This window comes from Camelus bactrianus, chromosome 16, assembly GCF_048773025.1.
Source record: "Camelus bactrianus isolate YW-2024 breed Bactrian camel chromosome 16, ASM4877302v1, whole genome shotgun sequence".
NCBI classification, from domain to species: Eukaryota; Metazoa; Chordata; class Mammalia; order Artiodactyla; family Camelidae; genus Camelus; species Camelus bactrianus.
Window position 1 is genome coordinate 47,607,005 of NC_133554.1, and position 19,376 is coordinate 47,626,380.

Below are 19,376 nucleotides of genomic sequence, written 5' to 3' on the forward strand. Positions count from 1 at the left end.
GAAGTCTGGTTATTTAAATAAATTCCATAAGCAGATCTTTTTGGAAAGAAAGTAAATCACGGTCTGTTTTGTTTTATAAATCATTTAGAATAATTTGCTTAAAGGGAGGCACAACTGCATTAGACTAAGGGGAAAGTTAGTTAACAGGGTTCTACCTTTTATATTGCGTCTAATTTCCCATAAAGTAAGACAATGAAAAGTGAAGATGCCTAACTCAACATACAGCTAAATCTACCAACAGGAAGTTCTGATGCAGCACCTGCAAACAGATTGTAATTTAAATAGCACCACTAAAGCAATTTCAATGTTACAACTCAGACGTCATTAAAGAGAAAGTTTTACTTTATAAATTGATCAGGCATCCACTTATGGTAGACATTAAGCATTCCTAATTCTAAGTGATCATATTTTTAGCATGATCAGATAAACTTTTTGGTACTGTAAAATTAACACTGTGGTTAACTTTGGCTTTAAAAGGTTGGCCTGCATTTGAACGTTGAAAATGGGAGCTAATTATCTAGTTGAATGACAGTAAGTGATAGAAAAAAAGTATAATCACGTTTATGGATTAATGTCTCTAAAATCTTGTATGTATCACCAAGTACAAGTCACAACTGTCAAAAACAGCTTCCAGGTGCCAGGCTTATCAAAATTTCGAGTGTCACACTCGAGGAATGGGTGGAAGAGACATTTCTGTCCCCAGGAAGAAAGTGGGAACTTTTGACAAAAATAATGTTTGGTCATAGTATTTCAGTACAAAAAAACACAGAATTGCTTAAAATTAAACAGTAAAAACCCCAAACCACTCAACTCAAGGCTGCTCACACCATTCATTCACATCTAGGTCGTCTCTAGGATCTGATGTAACCATGGGGTTATGAAGGTTTTAGTCTCAATTGTGGGCAGCGATAATAACACACCTCCTTCTCCAGACAGCATCAATGGAGTTAATCCAGAGAAGAGAGGAGACAGCAAAGGGGCAACAGAAAGCTTATTTTTGACAGAAGAGAATATGATGAAGGACAAACAACAAATCATGAACATGTGAAATAACAAAGTTTTATTCTAGTGTCAGGGTTAAGAATATCAGACGCAAGACCGCAGATGAAACATTCTACTTTGAACTACTTTGATTTACACTGCTACTGAGATACTCATTTTCTCCAAAACTGGAAACTTAACTAAACTTTTAAGAAAATGAACTGGAGCTCAAAAAGATCTACTCACTTAGATTCATCGTAAGGCGTTTTACAGATACAGTAAAGCTTTGTGTCCTTCTTGGTTTCCTTTGAGGTAGTAGAGATCATTTTCTTCTTCTTGGACTTGGAGCTTGAGTCTCTGTCCTCTTCTCGCTTCCTTTTCTGGGAGGCCACAGGCAGTGTGGCCGTGGCCATGGCCAGAGGGCCCGAGTGCTGCGGGGGAGGTGGAGGCGGGGGCGAAGGCGGAGGGGCTGGAGGTGCAGGGGGCGCCGCGGGCGGGGTGGCAGCTGCTGCTGCGGCCTGCACCACATCTTTCTCCTTCTTAATCTTCAGGTCCCTCCTGAGCTCTTCCTGTTGTCAGTTAAAGACAATACAAGACCGTCATTCGACTTAGGTAATGATCTAGCCCGAGGACGTTTCCTTACCACCCTTGTCCAGGTAGCTCCACAGCTCAGCCTCAGGTGAGGGAGTGGTGCTAGCTCCGAACAAGAGCTGAAACCCAACTGAAACAATGGGAAACAGAAAATGAAGATCATACGTCAACTAGAAAGCTGCTGGCTATCTTCAAAGGAGGTCTGGCAGAAAGATGAGCCAGTATCTAGGAAGGCTGGCCCCTCCTAAGGGCCCGTGTCCTGTCCCGGCCGGTTTAGTTGTTGCTCAGGACGTGATCTCAGGGTCCTCACCCGCTGGCTGCTTTCTTCCAGCCGATCTCCTCTGTGTCCTTAGAGTGAGGCTGGACACCAACTGAACACGACACTCCAGATGTGGTCTGGCCAGCCCAAAGCAGAGCAAGACAGATGTGCCTTGTTTGCTGGGCTTTTGTGTCTGGAATTTAAGACTTTAGGGAGAGCTATTTTCTCAATACAAAGCTTGCCATGAATTAAAATCCGTACTTTTTCCCATGTGAAATGTTTTAAACACACCTCTGCTACCCAGTGCTGTAACTTACTCTTAGAAATGATGATTAAAGCAAATTTTATTTCCCTAGAGAAAAACCATGGTGATTGGCTTCCATGAACAAAGCTGGTGTGAAAAAGTCACACTATGACCAAGCTTTAAAACAGCAGGAAAATTCTAACAAGTAAACCGGGTCCTGGTTTAATGAAATCTCTTTCCTCTATCTAGAGCCTGGACAGTCTCATAAATGAGAAGACAAGCTGTGTGACTATGCACCAGCCCTTCTTTACTTAAAAACAAAGCCCGAACTTTTTCCTAGGGAAGAAAGTAAATCTTGAGTTTCATTTTCCTAAATAATACAATGTGTTTGTAACATAAAGAGATGAATTTTAGGAAAATCAAGAGTCAATAGTATAGTGGGTATACAGTTTGACCCGCCCCTTCAAGGACATACCAAGGACAGTAAAATATAAAAAAGAAAAAACTGAAAAGACAGTCATGTCTGAGTAAGATGTAAGTGTCTCTACACAACAGAAACACAACGCTGTGAACAGCTGCAGGCCTCCTGGGCTCCAGACTCACAACTGGGAAGTGGCGGCACTTCTACAGGGAGATAGGGACGCAACAGGCCTCGTGTGAGGCTGGTGACAAGAGCAGGCTCATGTTAAGGGTGGGCTGTGCTGCGCGAGGCTTCAGGGAGGAAACAAAATCACAACCCCTATCCCTTAAATACCAAATGCAAAACCAAATGAAAATATGTACTGTAAAAACAAAACAACACAAAAAACAACACAAATCAATAATGAGCCTGAATTTATTCTAAGTGTGTAGGTTTTATAGAACAATTTGACAAAAGCGTTGCAATGTGTATAAGGTATTCAAGGAGCTAAATGAACGTCTAAGTTCTATTAAAAGATGAACATGAAATTATTTAATTGAAAAGACAAGCAGAGGGGGATGGAGGAGGGATGAAAAGGTGGAACACAGGACATTTGCAGAGTAGTGAGCCTATTCTGCATGATTCTGTAATGATATGATTCTGTAGTCTCTATGCAACATGGTTACATGACGTCACGCACTTATTAAATGCACAGACCTGCCCCAACACAGAGTAAAACTTAATGTCAACTATGGACTTCAGTTAGTTAATAGTAATGTATCATTGTTGGCTTATGAATTGTACAAATGTGCAACACTAGTGCAAGATTTTAATAACAGGGGAAACCATTATTAACATTAATAGTTAATATTATATTAATAATAGGATGGGGGCCACGGAAGGAGGAAGAACATATGACAACTCTGCTTTCTGCATAATTTTTATGTAAATTTAAAACTGCTCTTACAAATAAAGTCTATTAAAAAAAAAAGAGAAGCCGAAATGATATAAGAACAAGAAGATACGAACGACCAATCATATCTTGAAAATAAAAAATTAAATCTTTATAATTAAAAATTATTTTTAAAATATGCTAGTATATATACATTCGAATGTTCCTCAAAGTAAATCATCTTAGCAAAAATTCTACTCATTAAAATAATGTGAAGATTTTCTTTCCCAAAGTATAATTTTTCCTCCTCATTAGATAAGTAATATGCCATCAGAAAGCACATGATAACTGTACACTAGTATATCTGCAGTGGGAATGACATTTGTAGATGGCTGCACAGTATACTGAATGCAGAAAAATGTTCAGTATATGTTGTCTCTGGTGTGATTCTGCTTTTGTTTAAAATACATATACTAAAAATAATACATACAAAATACACCCTAAGATTATTTTAAAATGCTTATCTTTGAGGGGGAGGGATCACAGGTTATTTTTATTTGTTGGCAAAGGTAACTGCTTTGAAAGACATCTGAATGTACATGTCCAATTTATTTATTTCTATCTAAGGGATACAGACAACAAGTACTTCCCCGCTCTATGCAGAGTATGCAGTGGGAACAGTATACGTGATAATCACCTTAAATGCTAAATATGTGTTGAATGAATTGAATGGATGCATCACATTATATATACTACTCTGTAACCTGCATTTCCCACTCAATAATTTATCCCTGAGAATTTCCCCGAAGAAATAAAAACAAAAAAGCACCAAACCTATAGTATTTTGTTAAAACTGCAGTCCACGACATGGACACTCCGAAATGTATTTAACCCAGTGGTTCTCAGCTGAGGGTGATACTGGTACCTCTAGAGAGTGTTTCAGAACGTATGTGGGGACAAGGTCGTTTTTTTGGTGCTTACTATGAAGGGGATGCTACATTTGGCACCTGCTGTTAAACTTCCTACAGTGTGTAAAAAACTGGGCTGTCAAAAAGGCCCAAAGTACTCCTGTTAAGAACACTGATTATCAATCTCTTCTTTGTGAACTTTAGGTTGATTCCAAATCTTTGTTACCATTAACATTCGTTATGTCCTTGCTCAGACTGTCTTGCCTAATTGTCTCTTAGATGCATTTCTAGAAGTGGAATCATGGATCAAAGAGTCTCCACATTTTACAGTCTTGATACAAACTGATGTTCTCCGGAAATATATGGAATTATCTCTAGAAAAACAGTATTTTCATTTCTTTCACTAGTAGGTCAGTTGAATATCTTTTTATATGTTTACTGGTATTTAGCATTTTAAAATTTGAAATCTGCTTATTTATGTGTCTAACACATTCTTCTACTAGAGTATTTTTCTTTTTTTATTTCAGCTTTATTGAGGTACAACTGATAAGTAAAATTGTAAGATATTTAAACTGTACAACACAGTGACTGGATATCCGGATGTCATCGTGAAACAATGTCCCTCACCTAGTTAATTAGTGTTCAACTTTTCTTATTGACTCAGAGCTCTTGAACTTTCTAGGAACACTAATTCCACTATAAATGCTATAAATTTTTTTCTGTTTGTCATCTGTTTTTCAATGTTGTTTCTGTTTCGGTTTTTTTTTTTCTATACAAAATTTTTCTGCTTATGGCAATCAAACCTATCTTTTTCCTTTGTGCCATTTGGGATTTGTAATACATAGAAGTCGTTTTCCCCACTTCAAGATTACAAAAATGACCATCTTGTTTTCTTCTGTGGCTTCTGTGGTCTCTTTTATGATCTGAAATGCATCTAAGGTGGGAGGTGGTGTTTTACGTAGTGCTCGGCTGCTATTATGAGCTGGCTTGTTCATTTTCGTTTACTTTGATAACGACTGTGATCTCAAGATTTATCTAGTAGCAACTACCTTACTGAATTCTCTCCTAAATTTTAATAATTTTCCTTTGGGGTTTTGATGTAATAATCACATTATACACAATAACAAATTTTCTCTTCTTTCTTCTTTTCCTGGCCTAACACATTACCTAGAAGTTCCAGAGATGCTAAGTAAGAATGTTGGTTTTTGGCATTATTTTCTGGTCTCTGACTTTAGTGGGAAGATCTCTCATGTCTCTGAGTTATGTGCAACGTTTGTTAGTGGGATGATCAATGTTCTCTTTTTAAAAATATTTCTCACCTTCTTAAAATGCATAAGGCACTTTTAGAGATGCTTTAGGTAGTCTACCTTTTTTAAAAAGCTGTTTAAACATGTATGAATAGATGTCTTCTTTCACATTTCAACACAATTCCTAAGTAAGCAGACGGTTAGCCATGCCTGCAGGATCAGTTACAGGTCAAGGAAGAAATCTGGTCTTACTTCATGGGCACACTTTATTTTTCTTTCAACATCATTTTGCAGTTTCTCTGTCTACTTTTCTCATGAAACTTGGCTCCTGCTAACTTCTGGCAAGACTATGCCATAGAAAATAAGAGCTACTGCCAAGAGGGTCCTCAAATGTTTTAGTCAAGAGACTAACCTCTCCAAGTGGCCAGCTTAGCGATGACAATGTACTTACAGATACAAAATCTCTGTCTTGTATCAAAAGACATGTCACTGCTTTTCACTCTAGGGACAAAAATGTAAATTCTAGAAAAGCTGACACTGTAAACTTAATCAAAATTTCAAGGGAAAAAAAAGAATAAATTGAGATGCTACACACTGGACACAGGAGGAGAGGGAACACCTTCTTACCTGTACTTCAATTTGTAGGTCTTTGTCCAGCAACGCTCTCTTTTTTAGTATTTCGGCTTTAAGCTGCTCTTTGTGTTTGAAAAGCAAAGCAGAGAGCTTGCTAGCATTCTGTTTGCTGCGTTTCTGCTCCACGCTCTCTTCTCGCTTCCGTTTTTTTGCGGCCTGCTTTTCTTCTTTATCTATCTTATCCAAAATATACTTCATCACCTGGTTACACACAATCATTCTAGAGAGAAATACAAAACCTATGTAATGCTGGGCGTTTCATTCTGAAAGGCTTAAGACATGATTTTTCTATGTCTACAGCTGATAAAAACTTTCTGTGAGTGGAAAGCTTCAAAGAGTGATTCAAAGCAGTTATGAGCACCTATTATATTAGTACTGAATGTTCTCACTTAATAAAACTTCAATCAAGACAAAAAAATTTAGAAATTCAGAACTTCCGTGACTGTGCATGAGAAGAAACTGAGATACAGCGAGATCCTGTGTAACCGGGTGATAAGCATTTCTCCCTACCTCTGATTCTCTTCTCTTTCAGCTGGAGTCATGGTCTTTTTCTGTTTTAAATGTTCTATTACAGCATTATGCTTCATCACCACCTTCAGGACAGAACAAAATCCAAAAGTGCGAATTTTATAATGGCTACAAGTTGGTATACAACAATAGAAATCGGAGCACATGTAGAGGTTTTCCAAAGAAACTGCAAGAATTTTATATCACAATACAAATAAAATTAGAGCTACTGTACAGCCCGAGTGCTCACCAGGTACTGGGCACTGTGCTAAGGGAACCACCTGATATTACCTCATTCATTGCCCAGAACACTGAAAGGTAGGGACACTGAGACATAAAGAAATTACTAACTTGTTTGAGATTAAAAAATACAGCTGTGATTTTAACCCAGCTCTCATTCTCCAAAGACCATCTTGTGAACATTATGCTCTCCTTCCCAGGCATTCATTTTACCAATCCCCGCCTTCTACAAAGATTAGGGTAAAGACAGTTGTAATTATTCTCGGTTCATGAACCACACAGTACTAAAAGCTGGATAATACTGCATTTTAACATATTATCTGTGATGTCTATTTTATAAGAATATTATACCTCTTAAATCCCTCTGCTGTTTAAAACATGCTTCTAACAATACCATATCATAATCATCAAACTTGCTAAGAGACTAGATATTAATTATTCCAACTAAAAAGAAATGATAATTATGTGATGTGATAGAGGAGTTAATTATCGCTACAATGACAATCATATGACAATACATAAATGTATCAAATTAATAAGTCATATACCTTAAATTCACACAACAGTATACATCAAATATGTTTCAATAAAAAATAGCGTAACATAAAAAGTGCTTATATAAAAAGTGCTTCTACATACATGACCTCATTTAATCATTACAATAATCCTGCATGGCTGGAAACAGAGAGAGTTTTTATGACGATATAGCTCAGGGGAGGTGAGTGAGTTTCATGGACCGTGAAAGGGAGACCCAGGAACTGAATGCTGGTCTCATGACTTGGGAACACTTGAAATCCACACTCAAACTCCTGACCAGTGCTGAGTGGTAAACGCTGCAGATGCAAAGAAAACTTCCTCCAGTGACACCACAGGACACTGTCATACGTGCGACTTCATTTTAAGGAGAATAATTCTTACTCATCTAAACTGTCTTATTTCCTAAGATGCTACTACTGCACGATGCCACTTTTTATTTAAGCTATGCAGTAAAAAGCACTTAAAACTTGTTTACAAAGGTGCTCCTAGAAATACACATGAGTTTAATCTGTCTGTAAAATTTGCTTAGTCTACATGCAAACCAAGGAATGACAACTGCAAATAAATGCAAACAAATTGCTATGATGCCTTTAAAACTTAAACCTTCAATTTTGTATCAATGATACTTAAACTCCTAACTCCACTCTTCCCATCTTAGTTCTCCCAAAATGCGGGTCGTTTTCCCGGTAAGCACTGACGGTTTAAATCCAGTAAGAGCTCCAAACCGTAATAGTCATTCAGTACGTTTTGGTCAATCCAGTGCTGCTTCTAACTCGAAGCATCAATGACTTTAGTCTCATTTAAGGAAAGCTAACACAACCAAACACTAAGTCTAATGCACAGCACAATAATTCAAGCTACTGAACATGCTGCTTTTACTTAATGACTTTACCTGTTTCTGAATGATTTCACTTTGATTAGAAGCTTGGAGGGTGTGTTCCCGCTTAATTTCTATCTGTTGCTGTTTCTTCTTTTGCTGCTGATCCCTGAGTTGCTGAACCCTTTGCAACTGCTCTTGCACACTGGCTGCCTGCACTGTAACCACATTCTGAATCTGGTGGGTCTGCACAGGACTGCTTGGCTGAATTTGAATGGGCAACTGGAGTTTGATCTGCTGGGGCACCCCACCTTGCTGAGCCTGTATCTGAGCCACAACCTGCGACTGGATCTGAGAGAGAACCTGGACTTGCGGGTGCAGCTGCGGCACAGCAAGGCCTGGGGGCTGTGGCTGCTGTACTTGAGGCTGAGGACGGGATGGGGATGAAACAGTAACTTGACTTAACGTTTGTCCTGATGAAAGAGTTTGAGTTGAAGACTGTACCTGGGGCTGTGACTGTGGCTGGCCCTGGGAAGGTATCTGAAGAGATGTATGTGGCTGAATTGGAATCGGTTGTGAGGCTGCGGGCTGAACCTGGGACTGCTGTCCGGGAGACACTTGGGATGGAGTTGATGGACGTATTCGAGTCTGTGGTGGACTTTGGACGCGAGCAGGAGACTGTCCTTGGACATTACTCTGAGGCTGACACTGCACTGTAACTTGGGGTTTGGATGGCTGTGCTTGGGTGGGCTGTGCTTCAGGAGGGACATGGGATGCAACAGTTGTTGGGGTCTGAGCTTCAGGCTGAGTCTGAACTTCAGGCTGAGCTGGGGACGGGGGCTGGGCTTGGGGCGGGGGCTGAGCTGAAGGCTGAGCGCTCTGAGCAGTCTGAGGCTGGGCTTCTGGAGGACTCACACTCGACGACTGAGCTGGTGGCAGGGTTTTGGCTTGTGGCACCTGTGTCGGGGGTGATAATTTACTCTGTTTTTGTTCACCTGTACCTGTGAAAAGGAAAGACCAAATATTTCTTACTCTAGAACAAAAGACTGTGGTTTAAGAAGAATTTGAAGCGGATTTTTTAAAGGTGAGAATTCTGTATTTCAGCACGTAAGACTGATGCCGTAGAAACGCTCCAGTTAGAAACATGTGGGTTAGGACTCTCCTAAGCTGGGAACGTGGGCCCTGCTCACGGCCACCCCCTGCACACTTTTCTAAGTCTCCAGACGGCTGGCTTCTGAAGCAAGGTGCGGTCTCTGGAAATCAGCCAGGTCTGCTGGTCCAGGCTGAGGCTACCCCACATTTCTCACCTATGGCATGAGGGCCCTGCGGGAGAAGGCTGACAGTGTGGCTCTTCATGCAGCTCTCCATCACTGGTTCTGAGCAGGATATGCCCGCCTGCCCTGAGTGCACCTCCACAACTCAATCAGTGCCTACAAGGCTTGGAGGAGTAAGTGTGGGCACAGGTATCGTGACATTTTCCTATTTTGTGCCACCCCCCTGATTTCCATATTTCTTAGGGAGGATGGTGGTGACAGGGAGTCTGTAAGGGCAAGAGATCTTGTCAAGATCTTGTGAGGCTGACCAGTCAGCTGGCAAGTTCACGGGCGTGAGGCACGTCCTCTCAGTGATAAGCACCGGTGCCCCCTGCCCTGTCTGTTAGCCCAGCAACTTGTGATGAGAGCATGCAGCACTTGTGACAATCCCCGAGTCCTACCTGCTGCTGTAGTGGAAACAGTGGTGGTGGTGGTGCTGGCGGCTGTGGCTGTTGTTGCCAACGGGGTAAAGAGGAATCGCTGCACGGTACCATTCGGCATCGCAGCCTGCATCAACTGCTGCCCTGGGCCGGGCAGGACAGTCACCCCTTGAGGTATCAACTGCAACTGCCCAGTAGTTTGACCTTGTCCTTGAATTACTACTGTCAAACCTTGATTGCCACCCTAAGGAAAAAACACACAATGTGTAAATAGTCTTCAAAGCAACAATCTGTAAAGTATACCTTTTTTATGCTGAAAAATATAAAATAATGAAAATATGTATGTTAATGTCTATGGAATGATACCAAAAAAAATTCAGATAAGCTAAAATAAGAGTATTTAACTGATGTTTAGTGGGAAACAAAATGAACTAACAATCCAGAGTTCCAGCCCAAGTTCTCCAAATGGAGAGCCAGGTATCTACAAGCAACAGCACATCTCTGGATCTGTATTTCCCAATCTATAAAATAAAGGCATTGAAGTGAATGACTAAGGTCTCCACAAAATTCTGATTTTAAACCATATTATTTATATTCATATTATTTTATAACTTTCAAAGCATCTTTAGATGTAGTGCCTCATTTGAGTCTCATAATAGACTTGTGACTTCGTGGAGCAGGGAGAGAAAATATTCCTACATCCTCACTACCAACTAGAAAAGTCAAGTGAGAAAGCTCAAGCCCCTTGCCCAAGTCAGAGGCCAAGTTCAAGGTGCGACAAAATGAAAAGCCCAGGTCTCCTAGATTCAGTTTTTTCACTAAGACCAAATGACCTAGGGCGAGTGCTGGTGTGTGCTGGAGGACAGAAAGCTCAGGGTTTTAGACGTGAAATGCAAACACCGCGTCGGGAAGGTCACTAGTGTCAGTCGTCATCAAAGTGGGACTGGGCTCACAATACGCTGTATGTACTGCTCTGCCCAGGACTTCTTAATCCTCAACCACCAGGAACATGGTGGAGAATTAGAAAACAAACATAAAAACCACCCACCCCAGATTCCCAACAGCCAGAATTAATGCTACAAAGTTCATACGCCAACACTAAGCTCCATGGACTTTCTTTACTCCTGAGTCCCTTACTCTCGCTTTTCTACAATATTTTTGTGTACATTCAAAACTACATAAAACACCAAGTGCTGTTTAAAGAGTAATTATAAAGTGAACATCTATAAAACCAGCATTCAGGTCATCACTGCCAATATCCAAGAAGCCCCCCCAGTAACCTGCTCTGATCTTAATTCCCCCATTTCCCCTGAGAGGTAAGCATTGCTCTCACTGTCACAATAACTGCATTTGTTCGTAGTGGTACCACTCAGGTATAGATCTTTACAGGGACTAAGGCCCCTAACTTCAGGAACACCATTCATGAAGACCATGATGGGGATGGTGGCCCCTCCAGGGAGGCAGTGCAGCAGCCCTGTATCCCTAAACAATACAGCTAGTGTTGCCTGTTTCTGAACCTTAACACAAACAGATCACAATGTAAGTTTGTTACCTGCTTCTTCCGCTCAACAGTGTAGTTCTATGTGGCTATAGTTTGTTTATTTTCATTGCTGTAGGAAGGTACAATTTATCTAATTGATTACAGACTGACATTTGGGTTGTTCCCAGTTTTTGACTCTTAACAATGCTGCTGTATATTCATGACCATTATCCAGGTGCTCAGATGAGTAAGAACTTCTCTAGGGAATACACCTAGAAGGCGCACCACTGTGGCCTGGGGCGAGCTCACCTCCGACTTTGCTTTGGTTAAACCGATTCATACTACTCTGAGCTGCGTGTGGCAGTTCATTCTGCTCCAAGTCTTTGCTCTCTCTTGATTCTGTCTGACACTTTAATTTATAGCGATCTCTTAGGTATATGCTTTTAATATGTGTTTTCCTCATTACTAACAAAATTCAGCAGTTTCCTGGATTTGTGGACATTAAGATTTCCTCTTTTCTTATCAAGTTTGCTTGCTCTTCTTTTCTCCTGAGCTATCTGGATTTCTTTCCCTTCTTAATTTGTAGTAGTAATTCTTCATTCTGGGTAATAGTCCTTGGTTGGTTGTATCCGTACCTTCTCTCATTCTTTTCATTCTTTTATAATATTGATGAACTGAAGTTCTTATTTTTAATGTTGTTGAAATTATAAATCTTTTCCTGTATGGCTAGTATTTTCTGTCTTTAAGAAAGCCTTTCCTACCTTCTAAAAGTATAATCATTTTACCTTCCACAGTCAGGATGCTTTTCTTCCTGGAACTGAGTTTACGAGTGAGATAGTGGTCCAATTTCATGGTTTCCCACGTATGCTCAATTGTCCCAGGACCCGTTATTAAAGTCTGTCCTTACAATGATCTGCAATGTCATGTACCAAGTGTCCACATATGTCTGGGTCACTTTCTGCACTTTCTACTGTTTAGTATCTGTTGGTCTGTCTACCTTCGTGGCTGTACCTTACTGTATTAAGTAGTGAAGCACTGTAGTAAATTTTGATATCAGGTTACCACATGGGGCAAATCCTCCTGTTGTTCAAAAGTGTTACAGATATTCTCCATCCTTTGAACTTCCCTAAAAATTTAAAAAATCACCTTGTCAAGTTTCAAAATATATCTCTTGGGATTTTGATAGGAATTGCATCAGTCTATTGATCAGTATTGGGAGAACTGATAATATTGAATGTTGTAAGGAAATAGCTTAATGTACTCAAATTTTACTTTTCCCAAGCAAAATGGTTAACTAATAAAATTTTAGTGGTTAAAAGGGTTATCCATCTTGCTGTTATAACTCATGATCTAAGGACTTTAGATAGGTTAGGAAAGTATTTTTGTTTGACTCCAGGAAGCAGCCATTTCTTACACTAAGTACATTTTAAAACTTCTGAGAATACGTCCATATTTTAAAACTTACAGCAAGAATAAACAAGATCATTTCTAAAAGTAAAATGCCAGTCACATGACTTACGTGGCCCTGCGTTAGCTGAGTGAGTTGAGCCATGGTCAGCTTCACCTGTCCTTGCTGGGGGCGAGGGGACTGGGAGGCTGAAGACTGCAGATTTGCACTGGGTGCTCCTGAAGGTAGCCCCTTCTGCGCAGGTGCCGAGGGGACTGTGCTGGGGGCAGAGATCGCAGTGGAAACCGGCTGCCCTCTGATGATCTGCGTCACCACCTGCTGAGGAGCACCTATGTGAACAGCAGAACATTAGCGTGCTCACGTGCCCTTAGCAAGAGGCTGAGGTGAAACACTGTTCAACACTACAGATGAATGCATTCTTCTGAATTTTCAGTAAGACGCACAGGATGCCAACAGACAAAGGCTACACCCAGTCACACACCCACACCCAGAGGACCCTGCCGGCTGTCAGTGAGCCTGCCTTCACTCAGCTTGCTGACAGCCATTCTCCAGTTTCTGCTGTCTGTAGCAGAGGGGAAGAAACAATTAATGTTCTTCCTATGAGTCTAAAGCCAAAATGACAATAGGGAAGACTGAAGAGAGTATGTGAAATGTGTCATTTATAAGGCTGCCTTTCCTTAGGAATATAAATTTAAAAATAAGATAATCTAATTATAATTAATTCATGTGATTTTAAACAAGTCATACGGAATCTGTAATATTCTGAGCCAATTATATTTATATATGAGCTTTTCTCATTGTTATTTGCCATACAGCTTGGAAGAACCATGAGGGCAAGAACCCTTGTCTCCAATTCCAGAGCAACGTGCTCAGCAAACGCTTCCACAGTTACTGTTAAATAAACATCCACAGAGCAAATGAAGTTTAACTGAAATGGCTCTACAACCTTCTAAAAATTTCAGTTTCTCACTCACGTTGATGAAATGGAAGAAGAGGCAGGTAGTAATTATTTGGTAGCTAATCTTACATTTACAAAGTCTGAATTCATTATGAATAGTAAAAAAGCCACAGTTCTAAAGGTTTGTATTCACTTCCTGTTTTTCCTTCTACGTGTACAGATGTATTTCTGTGTATATTTCTTTTAGTGACCAGAGTTTAATACTGCATTATGTGTAAAATTGAATCTATGCTGACATTTAGAACACTTTCCCTTTTTCTTTTTTTAAATAACATCATAGTGAAATCCCTGCTTATAAATTTTTAAGTGCTTCTAATTATTTCCTTAAAACAAACTCCTCCCAAAATTACTGGGTTCATAGTATGAACATAAGATAAAACTGAGTTTTAGAAAGGTTATACCCAATCATGCTCCCACCACCACTGGGTGCCCACTTCACTGAACGCCTGCCAGTACTACCACTGGAATAACATATCCCAGCAGTTAGAAACAGTACGACAGCATTACAGTATCTGTATTTCTCCAGTCGGTCTAGTGTCCTTTGGTATCACCCTCCTAAATTCTGGTGGCTTGTAATATGCTTTAACAACTGGCAGTGTAACTTCCATCATTACTCTTTCTTCTAAGCGTTTCCTGGTTATTCTCACCCATTTATTCCTCAAGATGAATCAAAAAACAGTATATACAGACAAGTGCTTGAATGTGAGAATTTCCAGGGCCCAACACTTTGTCCTTGTACTGCAGTTTGACGAACAGTTTATGAGAAGTTACTCTAGTTTATCACCTGGTATTGATACGGTGTCATCATAAACGCAGATGGGTAAAAGGGCTGGTACTGACTGATTACATGGTGGTCATTCAGATGATCCCCAGTATGTTCAGGTTGATTTATTTTGAGATTATCAATCAAAATGCAAATTCAAAAATTAAAACTTTTTTTTTTTTTTTAAACATCCTGGGAGTGTTCAACTTTGGGAAAGGCTAGTGTGGTGGTAGGAACAGGGGTAAGCTGACCTGCACACACTCAGACACACACTGCCCTCCACTTCTTTGACCGTAACTCTTAAGACTCACCAGCCCCACTGGCCACCTTGTTTTTTCTACAATATACCAGACACACTCATATGTGAAGCCACAGATTCACATATGCAAGTAGACACGTAATTGCAGCTACATAAGGCATTAAGAAACAAAGGCTCTCTACATGTAGAGTACTATCTTGTAATTTACCAAATGTTTCAGTTATCTGTTATTACCACTTATCATCTTTAAATGTTTCTTCTTCTTTACATTAGTTTTAGCTTTCTTTTTAGTTAGCTGCCTGATGGCTATTTTTAAGATTTTATTTATTTATTTTTTAAAGGTTGGTGGGGGGCACATTAGATTAGGTTTGTTTGTTTATATATATTTTTTGCCTTTTTATTTTTTTTTTGTACATTCACATTATAGTGCATGTAAATACACATATACAGTATACTACATTTTTTTTAGTTTACATATATGTACTAATTATTGTTTCTAAGAACAGATTAGATCTTTAGCTTTTTAAACTTACACAGTTATCAAAGGAATAAAGCCAACTACAAAATAAGAATCAACAGAATGCGGTAACCCAATCACAAAGGACAGTCAGGTGTGCTTACACATATTCAAGAAACCAAAATAATAATTAGTTCATTTGTTAATTAGTTCATTTATTATTTTTTTTCCATTTACTATTTTTTAATGGAGGTACTAGGGACTGAACCCAGGACCTCGTGCATGCTAAGCATGCGCTCTACCACTGAGCTACACCCTTCCCCATACCCTAATGGCTATTTAAAAAAGAGAACAGATGCTGAATTTTATCAACTGTCCCTGTAGCATTAACTGAAATAATGAATACTACTTTCTTTTCTGGGGTAAATTTTGCTGAGACACTAGGAGATTGCATTAAAAAAAATACGATACTATGTTTTATATTATATGCCAAAGTTATAAAATGAATGGGAAAGAATTAATCTTTTCTTCCCTCTATGCCCTGAAACTATTTTTTTTAAGAAGGAAACTGTTTCCTAACCATCTCAAAGAATTTTATCCATAAAAAACCATGAGGTGTGGAATTCTTTTCTATAGGTAGTCTATGGAAATTATCCAAATTTCTTTCCTTGATACGTCATTAAGACTTAAAAATTTTAAGCACAGTATATAATTATACCTCGTCATTTGAATGGATTTAGTTCCTAAGTATGGACAGTGAGAATTCTCAATGACTTACCGTAAGGATATCTGTTCAGAATTCCCTATTGTAAAAAGTTCATTCTGGCTTTATGGCATTTTTTCATTCCTAATTTTTGTAAGCTAGTGTTTTGTTCCCTTTCCTCAAGATGAGACTTGGAAAAGAATGGTTTATTTTAATAATAGTTGCCTTTTCTGTCTTCTTATCATTACTTGTACTTTTATTTTACTTCCTTCTTCCTGTTTCCATTTGAGACTTTTATTTTTTTCTAACTTTTGATGAAGGTTTAAAATGTGGGTTTTTTCCCTCTGTTTTGTTCACCAGTGTGTTTCAACCGCTTAGAGTAGGTGCTCAAATATTTGTTGAATGAATGAGTCTGCCTCTCAGTCCAGCTCTGCAGCATGGCTTAGTTGCTATTTAACTGTTTATAATTATACATTTGATGTTTCTTTAACATAAAAGTTACTTTTGAGAACATACATTTTTAGGGTCCAAGCCAGTAAAAGTTACTATATTATCTTAATATTAATTCCCAACTTTACTACAAAGAAAATGTAGCTTATACACATTCTACTTTTTGGAATTCATCAAGGTTTTACCTATGGCTCATTATATGACCATTTTCAAACAAACAGCTCATAAATATTTAAAACTAATGTGTTTCGTTAAAGGTACAAAGCTGATACAATCTGTTTCTGCTTCTGTTAGCCCCTCCTTGATTTCAAATAACTTTTGCTTTATATACTTCAATGACATCTTATTTAAAGATCCAAGACTGCATCTTCATCGCAACCTTTATCTTTAAGCCAATAGAAAATGACCCCCTAGAGGGGAGGGTATAGCTCAAGTGGTAGAGTGCATGCTTAGCACGCACAAGGTCCTGGGTTCAATCCCCAATGCTTCCTCTAAAAAATAAATAAAAAGTAGACCTAATTACCTACCCCCGCCCCTCAAACAAAACAAAAGAAAATGACCCTCTTTGTCCTAATTACTGTTTTTTTAAACACTGAATTCAACTCTGTCCAATTATTAGTAGGACTGTTTTCCATGTCTTCCCTCCGCCACCTTTCTTTCCTTCTTATTTATTTATTTAATCTTACTGAGTTATATCTTTCCTTCTTTTTTTGTCCTTTGTTTTGTGTATCTTTGGCCATCTTTTTATTTTTTATCTTCTGTGGTAATTTGCTTTTAGGTATGTTTATCATAAATGTACAGCTAGTTTTTTTTTCCACCCAATCTTTACAGGCTTCAACTTTTAATATGGAAGCTTTAACCTATTTACATTAATGAAGGGCAGGCATTGCCTTTGTAATCTTGTTTTATGGTTTCCACTTAAATGCTTCTTAGCTGTTTCCTTGATTTTCTCTCTGTCTTTTGCCACACAGACTGTTTTCTTTGCTCTTTCTCTTTACTCCAATGATTTCAACGTATATATTACATTTACTAGAGGTTTTAAAAACATTTTTGATAAGCATACTTGGATCTGTCTTTCTCTTAACTGAATGCCAGAAATGAAACAGACTCTACGGGAGCATCCCATGCTGGATTAGAAATTTAGTTTGCTTTGAAGTCGTTATTCATATTGGTATTTTCTAGTATGTGGAGTGCCAAATACAGAGTACTACAGATTTCCTGGACTGGCTGTCTCCATGCAAAATAATACTGGATGGATGAATACCTGGCTGTACCATCACAGGTGTTCGAATAATTGCCTTTCCTAGTGTTGACTGCTGGAGTGGTGTCCTAATCACCGTCATACCAGGGCGGATCTGAGGCCCTGTGATTACCTATAAATGACACAAAGGACAATGAATTAAAATGTTTTTAAAAGACTAAAGCATGATAGACTTAGAACACAGATCTTTAAACATTCTATACTGATACACATGCCCAGAGAAATGAAAGAAGCTCTTGGACATCACATTTTAAATTATATTAAGCATCAGAATAAAGATAGAATTTTGAAGGAAGAGAATGTAATTCAAATGCGATCACACAAAATTCCCCATGACTAATACCAAGAAGAGCCTACACACGAAAAAGAAGGAACAAGACCTGGCAAAGGTCTGCTCTACAACCACCGCAGCTGCCCACAGGAAAGTATTGAGCCCTGTTTCCCTGAGTTCCAATCCCATCTGTAACCCAGAGAATGTAAGAGCAAGATCAGAAGAAGCCAGAAGTTCCTTCACGGTTTAAAGGAGAGACCACAGAGCATATCTGAGTGTTCCTTTAGAACATTCTCAAGTCTAAGCACTTTAAACCTTTTCCATGACACTAGTGCCAAAGAAATTCTGTGTCTCCCATGTGTGCATGTCGCCTGACAGGCCGGTCACAGTGCTGGGGTTTGCATTTTCCATTCTCTTTCTTAGCTGCACAGCATGTTTCCCGGGTGGTCCAGTGCTGACCATTGTTTTCAATAAAGGAAACTTCTTCATCAAATCCTGGAGAGCAATTCCTACGACTCATAAACTACACTAATGTGCTATTAACTAGATGTTAAAAATTAACAGTTCATTAGAAATATCACTAACAAACTTTTAAAAAATCAATACTTTGTCACAGATTAAGTAAAAGGCAAAGACAAATTAGAAGTTATATTAATCCTGGAAGAGGTCACTAAATAACAACTTCCACCCGATGTGGTCGACGCCAAACAAACCTGTCAAGAATTCTTACTTGTGAAGTGCCTGCTGTTCCTCCAGAGCCCGGGGTGTTGGGCCTAATTGTGACCGTCGCCGTCCTGGGCTGGAATGAAGTAAAAGTTTGCTGACTTGTACCTGTACTCGATGGAATGATACCCAGGACTTTCTGCTGCACTTGAACAACGCCTTCAAAGAAGATGAAGAAGTAATTAACAACGGCCCCTTTAATGAAAGCATCAGGTGGTGCTTGGTTTCTGAGGAGAAACTAGGTGTGGCGGGGGTTTATAGTGGGCTACATAAAATGTGAGATCCAAGGGCTGAAATCAGTGAAAAGGAAATGAAAAATAATGGCGACAGTATGATCTGGCAAATGTGAATTAAAACTCTTCACATTTCCCTTACCTCCTTGCGTTGCTGGCACATTTACAGCGACAATCTTGCTGTTTGCAGGAAGTGGCAGTTTGGTAATTACTTTTCCTGCCATAGTGACTGGATTGCCTGTAATTTGGAACGTCTGACCTGTGCTGGCAATGGTTGTAGCAGATGTGGCAGCTGTGCTGGTGGCTAATGGGGTATAAGACATTTAATAAGCTTTAGATTTAAAATAACCAGCAACGTAGTGACTTCTAGGAAGGCACCAATGCATGAAATGTGGCTCATTTTGTATTTTTAAGAAAAACATTCCTCTCCACTCAACGTAAGTGAACTATGTAAATGTTGA

General features: G+C 39.2%; 1 protein-coding gene across 15 annotated transcripts in view; it reads right to left on the bottom strand.

The window, feature by feature from the left end:
* Nucleotides 1-19,376, bottom strand: part of BPTF (bromodomain PHD finger transcription factor) — a 128,066-nt gene that overhangs the window by 14,380 nt on the left and 94,310 nt on the right. For 8 of the 15 annotated variants that reach the window (XM_045511961.2, XM_045511960.2, XM_045511959.2 and 5 more), the window contains 9 exons: nt 19,058-19,219; nt 18,690-18,841; nt 17,692-17,800; nt 12,949-13,166; nt 9,971-10,193; nt 8,332-9,257; nt 6,666-6,748; nt 6,150-6,375; nt 1,228-1,550 (listed from right to left, as the gene is read on the bottom strand). In XM_045511961.2, the coding sequence (XP_045367917.2) occupies nt 1,228-1,550; nt 6,150-6,375; nt 6,666-6,748; nt 8,332-9,257; nt 9,971-10,193; nt 12,949-13,166; nt 17,692-17,800; nt 18,690-18,841; nt 19,058-19,219 (2,422 nt within the window). The remainder of the gene's footprint in view (nt 1-1,227; nt 1,551-6,149; nt 6,376-6,665; nt 6,749-8,331; nt 9,258-9,970; nt 10,194-12,948; nt 13,167-17,691; nt 17,801-18,689; nt 18,842-19,057; nt 19,220-19,376) is intronic. The other 7 variants (XM_074343498.1, XM_010948665.3, XM_010948664.3 and 4 more) reach the window with 3 other exon arrangements.